Source organism: Chiloscyllium punctatum, chromosome 49 (genome assembly GCF_047496795.1).
Source record: "Chiloscyllium punctatum isolate Juve2018m chromosome 49, sChiPun1.3, whole genome shotgun sequence".
In the NCBI taxonomy this organism is placed as follows: Eukaryota; Metazoa; Chordata; class Chondrichthyes; order Orectolobiformes; family Hemiscylliidae; genus Chiloscyllium; species Chiloscyllium punctatum.
The window spans coordinates 8,289,497-8,315,649 of record NC_092787.1 but is presented as its reverse complement, the minus strand read 5'-3'; the positions used below and the strand labels follow the sequence as shown (position 1 = coordinate 8,315,649).

The following is a 26,153-nucleotide window of genomic DNA, read 5'->3' as shown; positions in this document are numbered from 1 at the left end:
TACAAAAAGCAGAAAACGAAACCGAACAAGTCTAACCTGGCTAAAACAGTTTACATTGATCATTGACAAAATGATGACACTGCTACCAAGTGGCATTGACTTAACAATGACCTGTTTACTGAAGGTCACTTTGGGTCCTGTCAGGCTCACTCAGCTCCAGACCTCATTACAGCTTCAGTTCAAATATGGAAAAAGAGCTGAACTCAATAAGGTAAGTGAGGGTGACTGCCCCTTGACATCATAGCAGTGCTTCACTCAGTGAGGAGTCAAAGAACTCTAGAATAACTGAAGACAGTGAAAATCAGCTGGTTGGAGTCATACTTAGTGATGAATTCAATATAGATGTTCTGGACAATCAAATGCAACAGATTCTCCCTGGAAGCTCCTAACAAACCTGGTTACTCTAAATAATAGAACAGCAGATAGGAGGTGAGGTTTTCGGCAAGAGCAAGGTTGGGATCAGAGATAGATTGGATCTAAAAATACCAATGCTATCAGGCATGCTAGGATCCTGACACATTTACATTGATCATTTTGTGCAAAGTGGATTTGAGCACGAGCTTGTTAAAGGTCTTGATATGACTCTTATTGTGGGTCAAGTGATCCCCAGTCATCCCCCGGTTTCCCAAAGGGACAGGGGATGGTTCTGTGAAAGGTGGACACCCAGTGTTCTACCTGTCTGAAGGTGCAGCTACAGGCCACCCAGTAAATTTTGATGGATCTTAATATTTTTCAGCAAAACCAGTTAAAAAGAGCAATAGCATAAACATATGATTAAAATAATCCATTTTACGACATAATCAACTGCCTGATTTGGTAGCAAAATAAGGAAAGTAAGTTTAAGAATACAGAGTGTCTTAATTCTGACCATTTCAATGCACCTAAAAGAGGAAATATAACATTATTTTCTAAGTCACAGGCTATGCCCTCAATGAGTTACACAGGCAATGTTATCAAAAGGCATTTAACACAATCCTAAACAATTGCATTAAAGGTAACTTTTACAAGCTTTCCTTGGATTTTACAGCTTGTGCAGAATACATTCAAACAGAGCAGTTTTTGTACAAATTGTACTCACTGTGAAAGACAAAGCTTTTCTCTTTTCTTTCATTCTTTTAATGGCATTTCTCACCTGCAGAAGATATGCAGTCGAATCATGTTTATGCAAAGTATCCAATTGTGTCTATATCAAATATTTGTTTGTATCTTTCTGTAATTGGAGTTGATTATGTTTGCATTTCAGAATAGATAAACTAGGAAAATAAATATAATGATTACAGGAAAACCACAACACTGTAGACAATAGCAGATCACAAATTACTGTCCAAGAAATAGGAAATCATTTCACACATGCAAATAATATGATATAAATACTCAAAAGTAAAGCATTCACTATATCACAAAGTCTAACAACGCTACCTGGAGACGTTTTAACATTGTGCCATATTGTTAATTCCTCCTTCTTTGACAGTTTACCAACTTTCCCAAAGCAACATATAGGCTTTCATGTATTAACAAAAATAAGATTTTAAAAGGAGTAACATGGTCACAGTCCTCCATAATTGAAATAGACTGAGCTGCCACATATGCAGCATCATTGTCATTGCAGGTGAATCCTGACTTTAATTAAAGCTGCAATTTGGAATGTGTCCTTTCGAGGGCAGGGTGAGAAGGGAGGTAGGCAGGTGGTGGCAGGAAATTGTGTACCAATGTTCAAACTTAAAGGCCTGCAGCACCTTGAAAAACAGTGGGAATGAGACAAAGAACATTAAAAAAAAGACATGCTTCACAGCTTTCTGCCTGAACATATATAGCATTTGATATAAGGCGGATGAACTAATCACACAATCAGAGATAAATGGGTGTGATATAGTTGTGATTATGAAGACAGGATGACCAGGGATGGGAACTGAACATCATGTGATATTCAGTATTTATGAAGGACAGACATATAGGAAAAGGTGGTGGAGTTGCATTAATATATATACATAATATGGAGGCAAGCTATTAGTTCAGTGAGAAAATATTCATTTTAAGATCCAACCTATCTTCCTCAAAGTCTCATAGTAACTCTAATTGTCATTATGTCAGGACATCGAATTCAAATGTATTTCAACAAATTATAAAATGATAAAAATCACATTACAGTGGCCAGATATTGATACCTTCAGATTAGAGTCATAGAGTCATAGAGATGTACAGCACGGAAACAGACCCTTCGGTCCAACTCGTCCATGCCAACCAGATATCCTAACTTAATCTAGTCCCATTTGCCAGCACCTGGGCCCATATCCCTTCAAACCCTTCCTATTCATATACCCATCCAGATGCCTTTTAAATGTTGTAATTGTACCAGTCTCCACCACTTCCTCTGGAAACCCATTTCACACACACACAGTACCCTCTGCGGAAAAACGTTGCCCCTTAGGTCTCTTTTATATCTTTCCCCTCTCACCCTAAACCTATGCCCTCTAGTTCTGGACTCACCGACCCCAGGGAAAAGACTTTGTCTATTTATCCTATCCATGCCCCTCATGATTTAATAAACCTCTGTAAGGTCACCCCTCAGCCTCTGATGTTCCAGGGGAACAGCCCTAGTCTATTCAACCTCTCCCTATAGCTCGAATCCTACAACCCTGGCAACATCTGTGTAAATCTTTTCTGAACCCTTGCAAGTTTCACAACATCCTTCCAATAGGAAGGAGACCAGAATTACACGCAATATTCCAACAGTAGCCTAACCAATGTCCTGTACAGCCGCAACATGACCTCCGATCTCTTGTACTCAATACTCTGACCACTAAAGGAAAGCATACCAAACACCTTCTTCACTATCCTATCTACCTGCAATTCTTCTTTCAAGGCGCTATGAACCTGCACTCCAAGGTCTCTTTGTTCAGCAACACTCCCTAGGACCTGACCATTAAGTGTATAAGTCCTGCTCTGATTTGCTTTCCCAAAATGCAGCACCTCACATTTATCTAAATTAAACTCCATCTGCCACTCTTCAGCCCATTGGCCCATCTGATCAAGATCCCATTGTAATTTGAGGGATCCTTCTTCGCTGTCCACGACACCTCCAATTTTGGTGTCATCTGCAAACTTACTAACTGTACCTCTTAAGCTCACAACCAAATCATTTATATGAATGACGGAAAGTAATGGATCCAGCACCGATCCTTGTGGCACTCCACTGGTTACAGGCCTCCAGTCTAAAAAACACCCCTCCACCACCACCTTCTGTCTTCTACCTTTGAGCCAGTTCTGTATCCAAATGGCTAGTTGTCTCTGCATTCCATGAAGTCTGACCTTGCTGACCAGTCTCCCATGGGGAACCTCATCGAACGCCTTACTAAAGTCCATATAGATCACGTCTACCTCTCTGCCCTCATCAATCCTCTTTGTTACTTCTTCAAAAAACCAAGTTTGTGAGACATGATTTCCATGCACAAAACCATGTTGACTGTCCCTAGTGAGTCCTTGTCTTTCCAAAACCATGTGCATCCTGTCCCTCAGGAATCCCTCCAATAAGTTGCCCACCACCGACGTCAGGCTCACCGGTCTACAGTTCCCTTGTCCTTACCACCTTTCTTAAACAGTGGCCCCACGTTAGCCAACCTCCAAACTTCCGGCAACTCACCTGTGACTATCGATGATACAAATATTTCAGCAAGAGACCCAGCAATTACTTCCCTAGCTTCCCACAGAGTTCTAGGATACACCTGATCAGGTCCTAGGGATTTATCCACTGTTATGCGTTTCAAGACATCCAGCACTTCCTCCTCTGTAATCTGGACATTTTTCATGATGTCACCACCTATTTCCCCACATTCTATATCTTCCATGTCCTTTTCCACAGTAAACACTGATGCAAAATACTCGTTTAGTATCTGCCCTATCTCCTGCGGCTGCACACAAAGGCCGCCTTGCTGGTCTTTCAGGGGCCCTATTCTCTCTCTAGTTACCCTTTTGTCCTTAATGTATTTGTAAAAACCCTTTGGATTCTCCTTAACTCTATTTGCCAAAGCTATCTCATATCCCCTTTTTGCCCTCCTATTTCCCTCTTCAGAATAATCCGAATGCCTTTGTACTCTTCTAAGGATTCAATCTCTCCTGTCTATACCTGACATCGGTTTCCTTCTTTTTCTTAGCCAAACCCTCAATTTCTCTAGTCATCCAGCATTCCCTGTACCTACCAACCTTTCCTTTCACCCTGACAGGAATATGTTGCCTCTGCACTCTCATTATCTCATTTCTGAAAGCTTCCCATTTTCCAGCCATCCCTTTACCTACGAACATCTGCCCCCCAATCAGCTTTTGAAAGTTCTTGCCTAATACTGTCAAAATTGGCCTTTCTCCAATTTAAAACTTCAACTTTTAGATCTGGTCTATCTTTTTCCCTCACTATGTTAAAACTAATAGAATTATGGCCACTGGCCCCAAAATGCTCCCCACTGACACCTCAGTCACCTGCCCTGCCTTATTTCCCAAGAGTAGATCAAGTTTTGCATGTTCTCTAGTCGGTACATCCACATATTAAATCAGAACATTTTCTTGTACACACTTAAAAAATTACTCTCCATCTAAACCCTTAACACTTTGGCAGTCCCAGTCAATGTTTGGAAAGTTAAAATCGCCTAAAATAACCACCCTATTATCCTTACAGATAGCTGAGATCTCCTTACAAATTTGTTTCTCAATTTCCCTCTGACTATTGGTGGTGTATAATACAATCCCAATAAGGTGATCATCCCTTTTTTATTTCTCAGTTCCATCCAAATAACTTGGATTTTTTTTTTCCAGAAATCTCCCCCCTCAGCACAGCTGTAATGCTATCCTTTTTCAAAAAATGCCACTCCCACTCCTCCCTTGCCTCCCTTTCGGTCCTTTCTGTAGTATTTGTATCCTAGAACATTCAGCTGCCAGTCCTGTTCATCCCTGAGCCATGTTTCTGTAATTGCTATGATATCCCAGTCCCATGTTCCTAACCATGCCTTGAGCTCATTTGCCTTCCCTGTTAGGCTCCTTGCATTGAAATAATGCAGTTTAATTGATCAGTCCTACCTTGTTCTTTGCTTTGTCCCTGCCCGCCCTGACTGTTAGACTCTCTTCTTTTCTCAACTGTACCAGTCTCCGATTGATCACTTTCCTCACTATCTCCCTGAGTCCCACCCATGCGACCCCCTTCCCAAGCAGCTCTTGCAAATTTTCCTGCCAGTATATTAATCCCCTTCCAATCCGTCCTCCTAGTACAGGTCACTTATGCCCCAGAAGAAATTCCAATTATTCCAAATGTGAAAATTTCTCCCATACACCAGCTCCTCAGTCACGCATTCATCTGCTCTATCCTCCTATTCCTAACCTCACTATCTCATAGCACTGGGAGTAATCCAGATATTACTATTCTCGAGGACCTCCTTTTTAAAGTCCTGTGTAACTCCCTGTATTCTCCCTGCAGAATCTCATCCTTTTCCCTTCCTATGTCGTTGGTTCCAATGTGTATAATCACCTCTTGCTGGGCCCGCTCCCTCTTGAGAACATTCTGCACTCTCTCTGAGACATCCTTGATCTTGGCATCAGGGAAGCAACAGACCATTCTGATTTTTCACAGCTGGCCACAGAAACATTTCTCTGCGCTTCTGACTAGAGAGTCGCTGAACACAATCGATCACTTGGAACCCGACGTACCCCTCATTGCATTAGAGCCTGTCTCAATAGCTGAAACTTGGCTGTTTGTGCTACACTCCCCTGAGAATCTATCACCCCCTACATTTTCAAAAACAGCATACTTGTTTGAAATGGGGATAGATACTCCTGCACTACCTGCCTACCTCCCTTACCTTTCCTGGAGTTAACCCATCTAAGTGATTGTATCTGCAACTTTTCTCCCTTCCTACTACTCTCATCCATCACAAGCCCTTGTACTTGTAAATTCCTCATTGCCTCTAACTGTCGCTCTAACCAATCCATTCGATCTGATAGGATTCGCAATCAATGGCATTTATTGCAAATATAATCCTCAGTAACCCATAAACTCTCCCTAAACTGCCACATCCAACAAGAGAATGTCAAAAATTGATGCACACTTTAAATTATCACAAGTTAAATCAAATATTACCAGTACATTCAACTTCAAGAATTTACATGCTCCAGCTCATTCGTCCATATTTCAAACTAGAGGAGATTTATTCAATTACAGCAAGCATTTTAATAACTGGGGCCTATTATACCAGAAGTGTATCAATTAATCAAACATTCTGGATAATCAAGAGGTCCACCTGATCTATATAGGGAACTATAGACCAGTGAGCCTGACGTCTGTGGTGGGCAAGTTGTTGGAGGGAATCCTGAGGGACAGAATATACATGTATTTGGAAAGGCAAGGACTGATTCGGGATAGTCAACATGGCTTTGTGCGTGGGAAATCATGTCTCACAAACTTGACTGAGTTTTTTGAAGAAGTAACAAAGAAGATTGATGACAGCAGAGCAGTAGACATGACCTATATGGACTTCATAAGGCGTTTGACAAGGTTCCCATTGGGAGACTGGTTAGATCTAACAGAATACAGGGAGAACTAACCATTTGGATAGAGAACTAGCTCAACTTTCATCAATTGGGAGGTGCTCACTCAGATGAGTCTGATCGACTCTGCAAGATGTAGGAAAGAGAGCTGGGTGTTGAAGTTTCTTCAAAGGCATGGGAGGATATTTGGGAGAACGCACAGAAGAGAGCAATTTGCAACAGGACCTATGCTTTACAGTTGAAGATTCTCCACAGGGCCCACTTGGCCCCAGACAGTTTGTCAAAATTTAAACCAGGGGTATCTTCAGCATATCCCAAGTGCAAGGTCTGTACGGACACTCTTACCCATTGTCTTTGGTCTTACGATAGGCTTCAAACAGATAGGAGCGCTGTGGCAGGCGCAATGGAGAAGAATTTGGGTGTAAGGGTGGAGAAGGACCCTATCTCTCTCCTTTTGGGCTTACCCACTATATTTCCTGTAAGACGTGCTTAAGAAAAAACTCTTCAATATTCTCACGTTCTGTGCAAGAAAGAATATGTTGCTAGGTTGGATATCGGAAACCCACCCCAGGCCTGTTGGGTTGGCGGAAGATTGTTATGGAGCATATTCCCCTGGGTTTTCTCACAAATATGGTACACCACAAAACTGAGAATTTTTATAAGACATGGCAGCCTTTTTTGGAATACCTGGACACAGATTTATCTGCCACACTAACAAGGGCTTTTATATAGTCGTAATGATTGTGTTTCACGAGTCCAATATCCAGGGAGGAGGAACTGTGAATGTATGAGCGTTTTGTTTGGCTGGGCTGAGTTATTACTATTTATTTGTTTATTGTTGGTTATTTATTTATTTAGTTAAATACCGGTTTGGTTTTTTAAAAATTCTATATTTTTCTATATATGTTTATACATTGGTACATAAGGTGAGTTGGGGATTTTTAAAAAATTATTTGGGTTTTTTGTGCTGTTTTGAATTGCATTGTTTTGTACTTGTAATATAAAAAAATCTATTTTTTCAATAAAAATATATTATTTTAAAAAAAGAAAGTGGAATCGCAGGTAGATAGGATAGTGAAGAAGGCACTTGGTATGCTTTCCTTTATTGGTCAGAGTATTGAGTACAGGAGTTGGGAGGTCAGGTTGCAGCTGTACAGGATATTGGTTAGGCCATGTTTGGAATATTGCATGCAATTCTGGTCTCCTCCCTATCGGAAAGATGTTGTGAAATTTGAAAGGGTTCAGGAAAGATTTACAAGGATGTTGCCAGGGTTGGAGGATTTGAGGTATAGGGAGAGGCTGAACAGGCTGGGGCTGTTTTCCCTGGAGCGTCGGAGGCTGAGGAGAGACCTTATAGAGGTTTACAAAATTATGAGGGGCATGGATAGGATAAATAGGCAAAGTCTTTTCCCTGGGGTCGGGGAGTCCAGAACTGGAGGGCATAGGTATAGGGTGAGAGGGGAAAGATATAAAAGAGACCTCAGGGGCAACCTTCTCACGCAGAGGGTGGTACATGTATGGAATGAGCTGCCACTGGAAGTGGTGGAGGCTGGTACAATTGCAACATTTAAAAGGTATCTGGATGGGTATGTGAATAGGAAGGGATTGGAGGGATATGGGCCGAGTACTGGCAGGTGGGACTAGATTGGGTTGGGATATCTGGTCGGCATGGATGGGTTGGACCGAAGGGTCTGTTTCCATGCTGTACATCTCTATGACTCTACGACTCTATAAAAGCACACACCAAATAATAAAATGTAATGCAGGGGGCATACAAATCACTGTTATATTTTAGTTATAGCATATGTCACTAAAATAATAATACAACTTTGCATTAAGTAAACCTTAGTGGCAGAAAACCTTCTCACTCACATGCTCAGCTGACAACTCAAACATTGTACTAGATCATGATATTGGAAGAGAAATTCACTTGAAATTGATAACTGTTTCATGTGTTTGTTCAATTGAATAACAAGTATATTTACATTGAGGTAAATAGATTAAAAAGTATAATAATTGGACAGAATAATATAGTAAACTTTATGGTAAGTGAGATATACAATTTTTAGTGGTTTATCAAGACTGCCGGTTCATAAGGTGCCAGTTAAAACAAAGTTTGTTGTCAATAGGAAATAGATTAATGTAAAAATGAATTCTTCATACCTCGCTGTTGTAAACACCATACACCAAGAAAATGTACAGCCCCTAAAACAAATGAAATATAAACATTTATATAGACATGAATCATACTAGTCTTACTGATGCTCACTTCCTTCAGTAACAAGTGGTCTCAAAAGACTATTTAACAAAAGATGGCTAATCTGCTATTGTTTCAATTGTTCATTGATGCACATCCTCTATTCTAGAATAGTATGTGCTGTGAAAGGTTTAAAAGATTGGTTAATAGGCTGACAGGCTGTAATATGAACGTTCATTCCATGACCATAAATATTTTAATACCACAGATAGTGTGGAGTTTCCACAAACTATTGTGAAAAACACATTGGAACACTGCAGAAAGTGCAAGAGAGATTTACAAGGGCCAGAGCAGAAAGATGCAGCTTTCAAGCAAGTTTGAACAGGATGAGGGTTCGGGTCAGGTGAGAGGTGGGGTTGATGGGATGGCAGTGATGCAAGGTCTCCCTGCTGCATGTTAATCCAGAAGTGAGAATTCCATATTGCACTCACAAGAACTGTCTGGAGCAGGTGTTAAACCCTGCACCTTCTGCCTCAGATTCAGGAAACTTACCATTAAGGCTAACCTACTCTACGATGTCAAGAGGAATGATCAAAAGTATCAAAAACACCTTGCAATAAAGATGAAAGGGAATTGTCAAAGGAAATTACAAAGGTATCAAGGCATTTAAATGTCCTGCCCTTTAAATCTTTGAGTCTGCAGTATTAAGCTAAATCATTGCAGCCTATATCACACTGTTAACATAAACTAGAGGGTTTCTCTTACTGGATTAGTGCTGAATGACTGATTTCACAATGATCATTTATCACAGGAGGGTGCCTGCCATTTAACAGTTTGATCAGTAGATTCAAGTGGTTATTGACCCTTTGACTGGGTATATGAATTTGTTGTTTAAAACCATTCTGTAGTTCTATAGGTTGGTTTTCTTTCATGCTAATAACCCACAATTTTAACTGAAGGTTGTTTGATTGAGGTAAGTCTCATATCTACCTTTTTCAAAGCAGGAAATCAAGGATTACTCTTTCTGGATATAATGTTCAGACCAAAGAGATTAACATGGCAAAAAGAAACTGCTGCTCAACATTCTAATCATTACTATGCCAGTTAAATTTTATATTTCATTTTAACTGGATCACTAAATGGATTGTGGCATAAGGATTGTTGTTTATAGACATCCTGATCAAAGCAAAACGCTGATCTAAACATAGCATTTCTTGGCAAGTTAGTCATTGTGTTCATAAAGATTTAATTGTGCCTTACTTCCTTTCTCAAACAGGAGCTTAGGACAAACAGGATTGTAAAAATTCTTTCAGGCCATTTTCAATATCCAGCGCATCAAAGACCAACAGATATGCTTTGATGGGCCAACTCTGGTCGTGACTATTGGCTCTTCCCTCTTGAAAAGGAAACCTAACTCCCACACAACATTCCATCCTGCCGTTCAGTTGAAAGGAGCTAAACCTACCAAGGAAGGTACATGAGGAAAGCTAATGAATATGACTGTAATTCAAACTTTTAATGTGTTATCCTGTAACTCATTATTCAAAACTAGCGCTAATACACTCAGTAAATGCTCTTTTGTTAGTAAGACAACATTTGATCTTTTGTTTACATACAGATCATCATATCACAATTAATGACCCCTCGCTTCAACTCGACCATGTCGACCAGATATCCTATATAAGATATCCTATATAAATCTAGTCCTATTTGGCAGCATTTGGCCCATATGTTTCAATACCCTTCCTATTCATAGTCCTGTCCAGATACTTTGTAAATGTTATAGTCATACCAGCCTCTACTATTTCCTCTGGCAGCTCATTCCATACACGCACCACCCTCTGTGTGAAAAAGCAGGAAGGCCAATGGAATGATGGCCTTTATTTCAAGTAAAAGGTTCATATGTCACTAATTACAGCACCGACTGTACCTAGCCACTACTTCTTTAGTTACAATGTCTTAGACAATACAGAAATAAAATGTCCAGCATTACAGAAATAAAAGTTCAGAATAGCAGATGTCGCTGACACATAGCTTCCAGCCCACACTGGGACCTGGTTCCACACCAAATGAGATTGTCACAACACACTGGGAGGCTGCTGTTGCTGGAGACCAGGAATCGTTGGAGGCCAGGAATTGTCGCTGGAGACCAGGAATTGTTGCCTGGGGCCGGGAATGGTCACCGGAGGCGAGGAATCATCTCTGGGAGCCGGGAATCATCACCAGAGGCCAGGAATCGTCGACGGGGGCCAGGAGTTTTTACTGGGGACAGGGAATCCTAGCTGGGGGGTGGGAGTTGTCACTGGAGGACGGGAATCATCACTGGGGGCCGGTGATTGTCACCGGGGCTGTAAATTGTCGTCGGGGGCTGGGAATTTCACTGGAGGCCAAGAGTCAACCAGAAAAAAAAAGACAAAAAGAGCACAAAGAGGAAGAAGAAAAAAAGAAGTAAAGAAGAAGAAGAATGGGCGGATCTGATGAGCTCTGGCTGAAGTGTCCTATTCCATCGCCATCTTACAACAACATTTAAGACTGAGATGAGAGGAATTTCTTCTCTCAGAGTATTGCGAGTCTTTGGAACTCCTTGCCACAGTGAGCTGTGCAGGAGATGTGCTTATGTATATTCTAGGCTGAAATACATTGACAATTGATCAGTCAGAGAAACAAGGACTATGGAGAAAGATCAGGGAAGTGGATATGATGAATGTTAGATCAGCCATGATCCTAGTGAATGGTGGAATAGGCTCGAGGAGCTGAATAGCCTACTCCTGTTCCCATATCGTCTGGTCTTCTTTGAAATAATGTAGTGGAATACTGAGAGGGCAGGCAGGACTTGGTTTAAGTATCTTATCTAAAAGGCTGCATAGAGCATAGACGTTTACAGCCCAGAAAAAGGCCTTCATCCTGAGTCTGCACCAGTAAAAAAACAACTAACTGACTATTCCAATCCCATTTTCCTGCACTTCTCCTAAACCCCTGCACACCTTGGCATTGCAGGTGTGTATCTAAATACTTCTTAAATGTTATGAGCGTTTCCGCCTCTCCCACTCTTACAGGCAGTGAGTTCCAGATTCGCAACATCCTCTGGGCTAAAAAGATTTTACCTCACACCTCTTCTAAACATCCTGCTCATTACCTGAAATCAATGCCCCTGATCACCGGTCCCTCCACCAAGAGGAAATGCTTCTTCCTGTCTATGCCCGTCATAATCTCAAAACATTGGTAATAAGTTTAAAAGAAAGGCATCTCCAACAGTGCAGCACCTGCTCCACACTCCTACTGGAGTCTCAGCTTCGATTTCTGTGCTTAACTTTGGACAACCATTATCAAATTATCTCCCAAGAAGAAAATAAAAGATGATTAATTAGCGTTTGCCACATTTTTTCTTTTAATACTATTTTCTTAGCAAATGGTAACTTACGTAATATACGTCAGAAAAATATAAATTGTGCTGCTGCTAACACAATTTAACTTTGAGTTGAGCTACATATTTGAAACCTTGACAACTATTGAATCAGAAAATCCTGAGAACGTTTCCAAGGTGAGGTCTATATGAAGTACTGACACATTAAAACAGGCCAATGCCAACTTTTAGATTGTTTATTCCAATCAAAAACAAGCTTCTGAATCTTCTCTTTTAGAGGACCTCTCATTCCCTAGTTCCATTCCACAAGATTATATATTTGGTTAATACAAATTTAATAATTCCTTTTCCATATTCCATAATTTTATTTCATCATACTGGACTTTTGAATTTTCTTAAATGTACAAACCATTGTGATAATTGTAAACATGGACCATTGCTATTCACCTTTCATTATCTGTTTTAAAACCTGAGACTGTCATGGAGTAGAAAACAGGTTATAAAGATGACAAATAATTATCTAAAATGGCTTTATGATCACCTGACAACAGATTGAGACAAGACCAGGAATCCATAATGGAATGCTATTTCATTCAAAAGACAATGAAACCAAACAACCAAATTAATGCCATGATAGGAGATGAAAAATAACCTGTAAAGTATTTAACTTGGAAAGACAATGGAGCTAAATGCATAGAATACACAAATGATCAATACTTCAGTGGTTTGCTTGGCAATTAGAGAGTTGACAAATGGATTCATTACAACAGAATCCAGAAGGCTTGCTCTCTCTCTCAAGCTGTACTTTATTATCTCTCAAAGGAAGTACCTGGTAAAAAGCACCTTAGAAAACCAACAAATCTAGAATTCTATAAATTTCATTATTTGTTCAAGGAAAGACAACTGCAAAAGCATGGACTCAGGTTTCACTCACAATTCAGCCCTCCAAGAATTTCAAACTGCATTTACTTTGTCTTCCTGTCTGTACTGGACACCTGGCCCACTGTTCTTTAAACTTACTATCTATATTTGTGGATTTGATTGAGGGACTAGTAGGTAATAAAATTCCATTCTTTCACGCAAGAAAGCTTTAGCAACTGACTCCTTTATTTTACAGTGAACCACGTCTGATACAGCTGCTTGCTAATATAAAATTATGAAGATATTTCTTGGTAATTGAAGGAGGAGAGAGGAGAATTGATTCATTCTCATCATCTGATCATAACAAAACACACACACACAGCTAGCATTGAAGTTCCAACTGAGAAAAATCTGAACTTGTTGCCAAGGATACAAAAGTATCAAGTGAGGAAATGTCATTTGTTTAGTTAGTTTCCTGTAGCAAAGATCAGATCTCCATATTTCCATTATTTAACCCAGTTCATGTTTGTTATTTCCCACAAATGTTTTGAGTCTATATAGGAAAGTTTCCCAAAGGGATTTCTTGCTGCTCTGATGGGAACAGCGGGATATTTGGAAGTTGAATATGTGAATAGGGTATGTGAGAGCCTTTGTGGATTTTTCTCTTTTTGTTCTCTTGTGGGGCATAAGAATCGCCGGCTGGGCCCAGCATTTATTGCCCATCCCTAGTTGCCCCTGAGAAGATGGTGGTGAGCTGCCTTCCTTAACTGCTGCAATCCATGTGGTGTAATTAGACCTACAATGCCTTTAGGGAGGGAGTTCCAGAATTTTCACAGTATCATAGAATCCCTACAGTGTGGAAGCCATTCAGTCCATCAAATACCACTGACCCTCCTACTCACCCTACCCTGTCCCTGTATCCCATGGCTAATTCACTCAGTCTGCACATCTTAGGCTGAGGGGGGAAACCGGAGCACAAGAGGAAGTCCACGCAGATACCTGAGGATGGAATCGAACCCAGGTCCTTGTGAGCCACCGTGTTGCCCCAGTTTTGGCCCAGTGACATTGAGGAACTTTTGGATTGTGGTTAATCGCTTATGTTAAAAGGAAAATAGACCAAAAATGCTTCTGTTCATTTGTGAGACCAGGCCTGGAAGTTAATTGCAGGTTGGTTCTTGATCAAAATTCTGTAGATGCTTTGTCACTGGGGAAGAGTATTCTGTTTAAACAAATAGCAGGAGGTGGCTGTTAATGAGTTCTGTACCTGGGAATTGACTCCAGAAAGTCTTGAAAAGACCTTGTGCTCAAGCAGATGGCGCACGTTGAATGGTAATTAGGACTTTAAGGTTAGTCTGTCAGGGCATGGTCAGGGTTTGAATCGGTATTTGGACTGTGTTTTCGGTAAAAGGAAATTTGGCTGTTGATGTTTTGAAAACTCCCTGCCTAACCTTCCACAAATAGCTCTTGGAAGCCCAGAGAGCAGAAAACTAAATTTTAAGTGTCTTTATCTGAGGAAACTATAAAAGTGACTGTGATTGATATCTTCAGAAAATCAACCAATAAACCATTATCTATGCCTGAGGAACAAGGCATCATAAAAAACACTCAACTAATCTGTCCAGTTTGTTATTTAATTTATACCTTGATTGTGATTTATACCTTGATTGTGTTTGTCTGTCTGTCTTTTGTGTGAAGATAAAGGTTTTTGGGTTTAACGCATAGACCAATTAGATTACTTAGTTCTTTAATTTTGTTACTGAAGTTATTGTATTCCTAATAAATTGCTAAGTTGCTTGTCTAAGATACAAACCAGTGTCTGGAATTGATTATTCACGAGTCTTGGACTGGTTATTCAAAGGTCTGGTTAGGAACCATTGTGGTCAATTTTGAGGGTCTTTGAAGGTTTTAATTTTGTGAATACAGAAATAGAAAGGCTGATTTGGTTAAGCAGTCTGCCTCCATGTTGTAACAGGAGAGCTAAATGTTCTTTAGAACTACACCATCCAATAACTCCCAATGTCACTGTTGGCTATATAGGTGGCTAATGCTGTTGAGGTTTATTGGCATTTGTATGAGGTTGATCACTTGTACAAATTGTATGGTTCAGTTTTCAAAGGATGCTTTGTTGCCAAGCCACTAAAAACGGCAAAATCCAGTTTCAGCAAACACCTTTGGTCCTGTTTAGCTTCATCTGCATGACTTTGTCATGTTATTTCAGGCACTGCTGCGCCACCTTTTCTGCCCAAACAGCTGCTCTTTGAGAAGAACACCCTCTGAATCAAAGGCAGCATTTCTACTTTCCTTTACCTCTTGCAAGTTGCCCTTCAGGATACGGTTTGAAGAAAAATAAAATTTGTCCTTTTTACCACCTGTGTCTAGTATTTTAAGTAAATTATAAACATTTTCAAATCATTTGCACTTATAAAACTTCAAGTGCTCCTTCGACCTATTAATGTTGTAATTTAGTGAAATTTAATAAGTTGGTCTCTAATTCATTATTATTTCCAGAGAAATTCCTTGTATTAGGATATATGTCATGTATAAATGTTTATTATATATTGTGATACAGAATATACAATGTTGTATAGTTCTTCAAACTATTGAAAATGCTGTTTACTTATGATAATTTCTTATATTTCAGTTAAATGTCCTTTTGCATCATTATAGATTAGAGCAGTTGCTAGGATTAAAGACTCAGTGACCTCAATATCTCAACATTGACTAGCAATGGTTTAAAGCTCAAAATACATATAATATTTCGGGCTAACTGCACCTTTCCTAATTTAATGTACTTACATATTCATGTATTCATCAATGTCGAGCACCATTCATAGCTCCACTGACACTGAAGCTGTTCACACCAATATTCAAAGAAAACTTGGACAACATTCAGGCTTGGGCTGATTAGGGGCAAGTAACATTAGTGCCACACAAGTTAGTGATGGTCATTGTCTGGAACAAGAGAAACCCTGACATTCCCCTTGACATTCAATGGCACAAACATTACTGAATCCCCCACCATCAATATTCTGGGAGTTACCATCAGGAGAAACTTAACTATATCAGCCATTTAAATAACATCTCTATGACAGCAAGTTAGAAGCTGGAAATTCTGGAGCAAATAACTCACTTCCTGATCCTCAAGTCTATCCATCATCAACAAGGCACAAATCAGGAGCGTGATGGAATACCCCTCATTTGCCTGGATGAGTGCAGCTACAACAACACTCAGAACAAAGCAGCTACTGACTGGCACCCCTTTCAGCACCTTAGCTATTCATTCCCTGCACCATCAACACAAGGGCAGCAGTGTATATCAAATGCAAGATGCACTCAGCAACTCACTAATGTTTTATGGGCAGCAACTTTCAATCTATGATGTTATAACCTAGGGTTACAGGGACAAGGTGGATCTGGGTGGGATGCTCATCGGACGGTCCGTGTGGATTTGAATGGCTGAATGGCCTGCTTCCACACTGTAGTGATTCTGTGATTTCAGTTTTAAACAAATGTCCTCTTATTCTGTAACTATGCCCCCTAGTTTGAGATTCCTCCAATAGTGGAAACATCTTCTCAATATCTACCTGCTGACCCCCCTCAGAATCTTGAAGGTTCAACAATGTCACCTGTCAATCTTTGAAATTCTAATGAATAAGCGCCGAACCTGTTTAGCTGTTCTTCGGAAGTTAACCCCTTCATCCAACAAATCGCAGCAGTGAATCTCTTTTGAACTGCATTCATTGCCAGTATATCCTTTCTTAAAGATAGGGACCAAAACTACACAGTTCTTCAGATATGGTGTCAACAACACCTTATAGAGTTATAATGAATCCCCAAGTTTGAACTCCAACCCCTGGGGCAATAAAAGCCAAAGGTCCATTTGCCTTCTTACTATTTGCTGCCCCTGCATGCTAATTTTAGGTTTCATCCAAATGAGCATCCAAATTCCTCTGTGCTACATATTGATGGGAGTCTCAATCCATTTAGGAGGACGAGGGCAGCAGACATATGGAAAATCTACTACAAGATTCCCTCCAAGTCACACACCATCCTGACTTGGAAGCATATCACTGTCTGAAGATCAAGTGCAACCTCCCTCCTGACGTGGGATATCAACACCAAATGAACTGCAGCGGTTCAAGAAGGCAGCTCACCATCACTTTCTCAGGGCAATTAAACTTGATAAATAAATACTGGCCAGTGATTCTCACATCCCATAAAAGACTAAAGAAAGATGTGTTCCAAGGCTTAGATATACAATCCTATCTAAGTTCACTTCTATTTATTGAATTACAGGAATGGATATGAACATGTTTTTATTTGCTGCTCAAGGAAATTTAAAGCAAACTATTTTTGGTATTTTGAATATTTATTAGGACATAAGATTTTCCCTACATTTATATTTTCTCATTGCCATAAATTGTTTTTCTGCCCTGCGAGAGATACAAGGCACATCAGCAGCAGATGAACTGCAGGGGCCCAGCAGATCATTGAGTTTCTCCCTGGATATTGGTAATGGTCAAAGGTGCAGCAACGGAGCAGATATAAGCCTCAATCCATTAATCTTGTTATGGTTCCGTAGAGATTAAGAGGAAATTCTATCCCATAAAAACCAGAACAGAGCAGGTGAACTAAATGATCTGCATTCTGTGCTAAATACTTAATTTTTCCAAGCTGGGGCACTGCAACTTTTGGATCCTCTCAGCATTTTCAATATATAACACACAGGGATGTTCCTTCAGCTTCACTCACTGGATAGTAAATTGGTTGTACAAAACACCTACCTTTTACAGAACCCACCCACATAATGGACTAAAAACTGACACTATTCCACAACTGGTGGGTGATTCAGTCAGTCAGATTGGTTCTGAAGTGGTGAAGACTGAAGGTTGTCGACATTGTGTTTAACTCAAATCAATGTTCATCCAACTTTTAGATTTTATAATGATTTTGGATCCATGTAGTGAAAATAATTATTAATAGCAGACACCAATGGTTCAATTACTTTTGTACCGATCGAGCCTTAAGCTCAAGTAGAAACAAAATCTTGGTGGATAGAATTACTGCAGCTGGTTCATTGAACCATAGAATCCCTGCAGTGTGGAAACAGGCCCTTCATCCCAACAAGGCCACAGTGACCCTCCAAACAGTAATCTACCCAGAGCCATTCCCCCTACCCTCTTATCCTATATCTACTCCTGACTAATGCACTTCACCTATGCATCCCTGAACACTATGGGCAATTTTAGCATGGCCAATTCACCTAACCTGCACATCTTTGAATTGTAGGAGGAAACTGGAGCACCCAGAGGAAACCCACGCAGACAATGGGAGAATGTGCAAATTCCACACGGACAGGTTCCTGAGGCTGGAATTAAACCCAGGTTCCTGGCGCAGAGGTAGCAGTGCTAACCACTGAGCTACCATGCGGCTTAGTTATTTATTCTTTATATACCAGCATTATTCAAGTAAGGCATCAGATTCTCAACAAGTATCCTTCATGAACTCAGGCAAGTGGATAAATCAACCACAGAAGGTACTTCCTGGAGGTCAGCATTTGGATCTGTTTGCTGCTTCCTCAGGCAGGTGGAGGGTGTTGACAGGTTGAAGTGAGGGAAGGAGAAAAAAGAGTTGGTATTGTTCTGTACCCAGAAGGCAGTACCATTTCTCCCTTAGGTGGCACTGTGACGCAGTGGTTACCACTGTTGCCTCACAGCACCAGGGACCCAGGTTCGATTCCAGCCTTGGGTGACTGTCTGTGTGGAGTTTGCACATTCTCCCCGTGTCTGCGTGGGTTTCCTCCAGGTGCTCCGGTTTCCTCCCACAGTCCAAAGATGTGCAGGTCAGGTGAATTGGTCATGCTAAGTTGCCCATAGTGTTAGGTGCATTAATCAGAGGGAAATGGGTCTGGGTGGGTTACTCTTCGGAGGGTCGGTGTGGACTTGTTGGGCTGAAGGGCCTGTTTCCATACTGTAGGGAGTCTAATCTAATCTAATACAAGTGACAAAGAAACATGAAAATTCAGAACATCATGCATGGTGTTACGATAATGTTTATTTTCTCCTTGTTTTGATGGTTGCTTTTAGTTGGTTTTTAAACTTTCAGAATCCTTTAGCTTACCACTAAACTTTGCCATATTGTACGATTTTTCTTTCAAGCTGGTGCTAACTTTAACATCCTGGGTAAATTGCATGTTGGCTTATCCTCTTCCTAGATTCCTTCTTCCTCCCTGGGATTTTTTTCTTACCATGATCCATGAACCGTTCTTAAATGTCTGCCATTGTTTCTCAAGCAAGCTTGGTTGCTGTTAAGCTCCTTTCCCAATCCACTCCAGCCAGCTCTGACCACATTACTTTGTAATTACCCTGACTCAAGCTTAGCAGAGTTGTTTATATCCCAAATCTTCCTTCTCAAATGGTATGCTAAATTCTACCATGTTGTGGTCACTGTTTTCTAGGTGATCTTTTCTCTGATATAATTTATGAAACCTACCTTATTACACCACCAGATCCAAAGATCACCTGATCCCTGGTTGGATCCACAACATATTGTTCAGGAAACTGCCCCAAATACACTCCATGAATACTTTCTCATGGCTACCTGTGCCAGCCTGAATTTCCCAACAACATAAAGATTGACATGACCTTCTTATCTCCTAATTTATTCTAAATCCTACTATATAGCTATTGTTAAGGACCTTATAAGATTACACATACCAGTGTCTTCTTTCCCTTTTTATTTCTTACCTCCCCCCGCATGGACTCTTTGTCTTCTGATCCAAGATCATTTCTTGCTCTTGTACGCATTTCAGCCCATATCAACAATGCTCACCCAGTACCCTTTCCTTCCTGTCTATCCTTATGAAAAATCACATGTTCCTGAATGTTTTATTCCCAGCTGTGATCTCTTTGGAACCATGTCTCTGTTATGGCTGCCAGATCACACCAGTTAAGCTGCATTTGTGCCATTAATATATTTATTTTGTTCTGAATACAACTCACATTCAAATAAAGAACCATTAATTTTGTCTTGTCACTTTCTTTCCCCATCATTTTGATCTTTTTATTGCTATTTTTCTACATTTGTATATTCCGTTCCTTCCTTTTCTGCTCTGGGTATTGCTATAGCTGTCTTGTGATACTGCCACACCCTTTCTCCTAAGATATACCCCCTGTAATGAGTGTGAAGTCCCTCTTACAGCTCGAGTTAATTATTTCACCAGGACATTGGTCCCATAATGGTTCAAGTGAAACCCATTCCACCCGAGCATCGTGCTTTTACCTCAGCACTGATGCCAGTGCCCAATAGATTGAAACCCATTCCACCCACATCAATCTTTGAGCCTTGCATTTAACTCCTTGACTTTACTTACCCTATGCCAGTTTGCCTTTGCTTCAGGGAGTAGTCCAGTGATTAGTACTTTGAAGGTTTGCTTTTCAGTTTAGCTCCTAACTGTTCAAAGTCTTTCAAACAAACTTTCCAGTTCGAGCAATGTCATTGGCACCAACGTGGACAACAACTGGATTCCACCCATTTAGTTCCATTCTTTGTCAGCCCTGAAGAGATGTCCTTAACTTTGGTAACACAGCTTTTGGGATTCCCACTTACTGCTGCAGTAAACAGAATGTCTCTCCCTAATTATACTGTCCCCTACCACTCAAACTTCCATATTTCCTCACCAAATGTGAATGGCTCTCGTATCAAGGTACGGTGGCCAATTTGCTCAGCCTCCCTACAGCCCCCACTCTTGGTCCACACATCTCTCTAGAAATTTGCAACTGTTAAAAATTGCACAGGTTGAGGCTCCTCAATTTTAACTCCCAGGTCCTCAAACCTGCTTCACCTGCAGTCACACCCTGCTGCGTCTGATCACTGACTAATCTTGAATGACTGAGTCTGAGGTGTGCGACTGGCACCTGGATTATAGTGTAACTTGCCTCTTCCCCGATATGACACACTGTCTACTAGCTCCTCAACTTGGATTCAAAGATCCTCAATCAGTGTACACTTACTACAGACATGTTGACTCCGAATCACATTAGTGCCCAGCAGTTACCACAAGTTACAAAACAACACATCTTTAACCCTACCATCATTATCATTAAGGAATACATTATTTGAGATTCCTTGCTCTTTACAGTTCACTGCAACAATGTTTCATTTTTATAAACAAAAACAGAAAAATCACCAGTTTCAATCTAAAACATAGAACATTACAGCGCAGTACAGGCCCTTCAGCCCACGATGTTGCGCTGACCTGTGAAACCAATCTGAAGACCATCTAACCTACACTATTCCATTTTTGCCCATATGTCTATCCAATGACCATTTAAATGCCCTTACATTTGGCGAGTCTACTACTGTTGCAGGCAGTACATTCCATGCCCCTACTACTCTCTGAGTAAAGAAACTACCTCTGACATCTGTCCTATATCTACCACCCTTCTGTTTAAAGCTATGTCCCCTCGTGCTAGCCATCAACATCCGAAGAAAAAGGCTCTCCCTGTCCACCTTATCTAACCTTCTGATTATCTTATATGTCTCAACTACATCACCTCTCAACCTTCTCTCTGACGAAAACAGCCTCAAGCCCCTCAGCCTTTCCTCATAAGACTTTCCTTCCAGACCAGACAACATCCCAGTAAATATCCTCTGCATCCTTTCCAAAGCTTCCACATCCTTCCTATAATGTGGTGACTAGAACTGTAAACAATACTCCAAGTGCGGTCACACCAGAGTTTTGTACAGCTGCAAAATGACCTCATGGTTCTGAAACTCAATCCCTCTACTAATCAAAGCTAATACACCATACGCCTTCTTAGCAACCCTATCAACCTGGGTGGCAACTTTCAGGGATCTATGTACATGGACACTGAGATCTCCCTGCTCATCTACATGACTTACCATTAGCCCAGTACTTTGCATTCCTGTTACTCCTTCCAAAGTGAATCACCTCACACTTTTCCACATTAAACTCCATTTGCCATCTCTCAGCCCAGCTCTGCAGCTTATCTATGTCCTTCTGTAACCTACAACATCTTTCGGCACTACCCACAAATCGACCGACCTTAGTCTCATCCGCAAATTTACAAACCTATCCTTCTTCACCCTCATCCAGGTCATTTATAAAAATGACAAACAGCAGTGGCCCCAAAACAGATCCTTGCAGTACCCCAGTAGTAACTGAACTCCAGGATGAATATTTCCCGTCAACCACCACCCTCTGTCTTCTTTCAGCTACCCAATTTCTGATCCAAGCTGCTATATCATCCCCAATCCCATGCCTCCATATTTTGTGCAATAGCCTACCGTGGGGAACCTTATCAAACGCCTTACTGAAATCCATATACATCATATCAACCACTTTACCCTCCTCCACCTGTTTGGCCACCTTCTCAAAGAACTCAATAATGTTTGTGAGGCATGACCTATCCTTCACAAAACCATGGTGACTATCCCTAATCAACTTATCCCTTTCTAGATGATTATAAATCCTATCTCTTATAATCTTTTCCAATACTTTACCCACAACCGAACTAAGGCTCACAGGTCTGTAATTACCAGGGTTGACTCTACTCCCCTTCTTGAACAAGGGAACAACATTCACTATCCTCCAGAGTTCTGGCACTATTCCCGTAGACAATGACAACATAAAGATCAAAGCCAAAGGCTTGGCAGCTATTTTTAAGAAACAAGAGAAGAAAAGCACTAGAGACCTAAATACAAAGTAAACGTCTTACTTTCACTTTGAAGACTAGAAAGATTCAACAGTCGTACTCACCGATCAGCTTCTTTCCATCCACTCATGTCACATTGCGATTTGTTATGTCACTCTGCTGCTGGTCTCACTGAAGGTAAGGCCACTCGACCCCATGCCTTTTATCCTCTCCCACTCTGTGCCCATGATATCTAGACTAGCTTCCAAGGGGGTCAACCCCTCAGTGTCTACCTAGAGTCTCTCCTTCTCTGGAAAGTTTCCTTCTACCCCTGTTTCAGCACCTCGCTTCCCCTTTACACTAAATTTCCTCTTTGAACCAAATGTCCAACAATGTAGTAGTCAATCTCCTCACTCAAACTTCCTCTCACTCAGCTGCAGTCTCACACTGACAGTGCTCTTTACAAACTGTGCGATGAATGAATTCCCTTTCTTATAAAGGTCTGCAGGTTTAACAGATTTAATTTCTCCAAGTTGATAACAACTCTGTTTCTCTCACAACAGATGCTGCCAGACCAGCTGAGTTTCTCCAGCACTCTCTTGGTTTGTTTCTTTATTCTTGTTCTCCAGTCCTTTTGCATTATAGGCCAAAATGCCTTCATTTTCCTAACTGTTCACTGTATCTCCATGCTAACTTTCCCTTTTTTTTTATAGATGTACCATTCGCTATATTTCACTTTTACAAGAATAAAGGAATCTTGTTACAATTGCACAGGGCTTTGGTGAGACCACACCTGCAATTTTGCAACCAGTTTGGTCTCCATTTGAAGGAAAGATATATTTGCATTTGGAGGCAGTGCAGTGAAGTTTCATTAGATTGGTTCTGAGATTGACTCTAGCAGGTTAAATGGATTGGGTTTATACCCGCTGGAGTTTAGAAGAATGAGAGGTGATCGCACTGAATCAGGGTAGACACTGAGGGGTTGACCCCCTTGGAAGCTAGTCTAGAAATCATGGGCACAGTCTTAGAAAAATGCGCAAATCAGATAGGTTCAAGATGAGGAGAACTTTCTTCATTCAAAGGATTGTGAATCTTTGGAATCTCCATTGTTGGATGTATTTAAGACTGCAACAGACAGATTTTTGCATTATCAGGGAATCAAAAGATATGGGAAGTTGAGTGAGATAGTGAAACAGAGGTCAAAGATCAGCCACAATCATGTAGATTAATGAAGGGGCAAGATGGGCTACTCCTGCTCCTGGCTCTTTGTTATCTTTATTTGATTGGCTGATGAATTTTGTCTTGTGTGACGTGACAAACTTATCACAGTAGAGCACAGCATGTCATTAATCTTCTTCCTGCATCACCGAACTTTCCTGCGGACCGCGGAGATTGCACGGACTCAAATGATGGCTTCAGACCAAGATGGCAGGGCTGGTGTCGTGGTCACCTCTGTGCTCCGTACACCAGGACCTCTCTGTCTCTTTTGGCAAAGCAGGCTGCCAACTTTCCTGTCTCAGCAATATCCTTTCGAATTGTGCAGCAACACACTGGGCAAGGCCGATCCCGGCTTACACATTTTGACTTGGAATGCAGCTGGGTTTTATATATGACACCCCCAATGTGAATCCCAGAAGGTCTTAGCAGGATTGAATACAGAAGTGAATGGAGTAAAGCGCATTAGAGCTTCAGGAGAGAAAACCTCCACGGAATTCTCCAAAACTGACACGTAGCCAAATTTTGGCAAAAATAAACCTCATATTTTTAATAGATTGATAATTTACAGGTATTATGAAGTAAGGGATGGGAACCATTATGCTGAAAGAGAAAATAGCAAAAACAAATAAAACAATGATATTTTAATTTAACAGTCTCCGTAAATGGCTTTGGAAATATCATCATGAAGTGGGATAAATGCTAAACATTAGGTCACTATAAACAGCTGTCTCTTAAAATAAATGTCCGTTAAAACTATACTTACTGCTTTGCATTATTGCTCCTTGTTGTCAACAAGTGTACAAGCAATGGATCCTGGATAGTCTCCTGTCTATTATAATGTACAAAATTTATCTCTGTGTTAGCCAGAGCTCATGCAGCCATGTAGGGGTTGAATTTAGGCCACAGAATTCAGATAAATTAGTTTTCTGAAATATTATATGTAAGGCTACAGTTGAAGCATACCACTTCATGTTCTGCTGACCTGATTTATACTATCTACTTGTTTTTATCACAGCAAGATAAAATGGTTGCAGTCCCTGCTATCCATCTTGCAAGATTTCCTGACTAAGTACTTGTTCTTCATTTGGACTATTTTGGCAGGCTAAGTGGAAGTAACGTTGCTGGATTGTTGCCATGACCTGTCCTTCGACAAAATACCAAAGACTCCTACAGGAGCAGCTTTACGGGTTAATTTGCCAAACCAAGCAACAATCTGATGTATTTCCAATGCAATTCTGTATTAACTTCAATCCAGCTGCAAGTCTGAAACCCTGAGAACGCTAACTGCTCGCAATGTTAATAATAAGGTCTTGTCTGATTAAGCATGAATCCTGAAGTGTTTTACGTTTCAAAATAATTCATCATGCCCTTTGTTTATCAACTTATAATTATTGTCTCTAACGAAAAGCTCCCTGAGAAGTTCTTCACTTTAAAAAGTAATTGCTGAAATATCAAGCAAGATCAGCCACAATAGAATTATTAATCTGTAATACAAAGCTGCCCAAAAATAAGATAGAAATCTTTAGCTACATGTTTTTCTGAATATAGTTAAGTGTGAAACATTTTATAAATGCTCATAAAAATCAATTAATTGGCTCTTTCTTGTAAAAGATAGCAAATATAATTTATATTTAGGTAGAGATTGAGCAACCAGTCCCATCACACATTTAATGAGCAAAATACTGCAGATGTTGCAATCCAAAATAGAAACGGAGTTCTGGAAATACTTGCTGCTCTGGCAGCATCTGAGGAAACAGAAATACAGCTGACAGACTGGAGTTTTGTTCTGCGGTCAGGACTCTGACAAAGGGAGAACTTCCAGGTCCCAACCCCACACAGCACAAAAAATAGATGTGTGTTGCGATTTCACAAGAGTACACCATTTTGATGGAGTCAGGTTCTCATATAACGTAGATTTCCCACCTATAATATCGAACATCTTCCAGCGTCTGCCTCAGGGTCAGCTGACAAGATACAGCCTACAGCTGCAGGAGGGAGGCTGTTGCTGGGAGATGAAGCACCAAAGCCTGCACTGTGCCACCATTCAGGGGGCAACCTCCACCACTGCAGTACATCCACCTCAATCCAGCTTCAAAGAGAGCAGGAGGAGCTGAGCGAGCTGGAGGCAGCTGGAAGAGGCCACTTGGAGGCTAGAGGACCAGCACAGGCACATGCAGCTGGATGAAGATACAGAGACTGAGGGATTCACCCAGCAGCAGCAGATGTGCCCCCTCATGTCAGTGTCCCCTGCACAGTACAGAGTCACATACAGAGAATGGAGATGTTGATGCATCAAAGGTGTTTTGCTACATCTCAGACATGACTCCTCCAT

At 40.8% G+C, this 26,153-nt stretch overlaps 1 protein-coding gene across 4 annotated transcripts in view; it reads right to left on the bottom strand.

The window, feature by feature from the left end:
• adgrd2 (adhesion G protein-coupled receptor D2) overlaps positions 1-26,153 on the bottom strand; it is a 150,960-nt gene that overhangs the window by 29,593 nt on the left and 95,214 nt on the right. For all 4 annotated transcript variants that reach the window (XM_072566238.1, XM_072566237.1, XM_072566236.1 and 1 more), the window contains exons 21-22: positions 8,689-8,730; positions 1,079-1,132 (exon numbers count right to left, since the gene is read on the bottom strand). In XM_072566238.1, the coding sequence (XP_072422339.1) occupies positions 1,079-1,132; positions 8,689-8,730 (96 nt within the window). The remainder of the gene's footprint in view (positions 1-1,078; positions 1,133-8,688; positions 8,731-26,153) is intronic.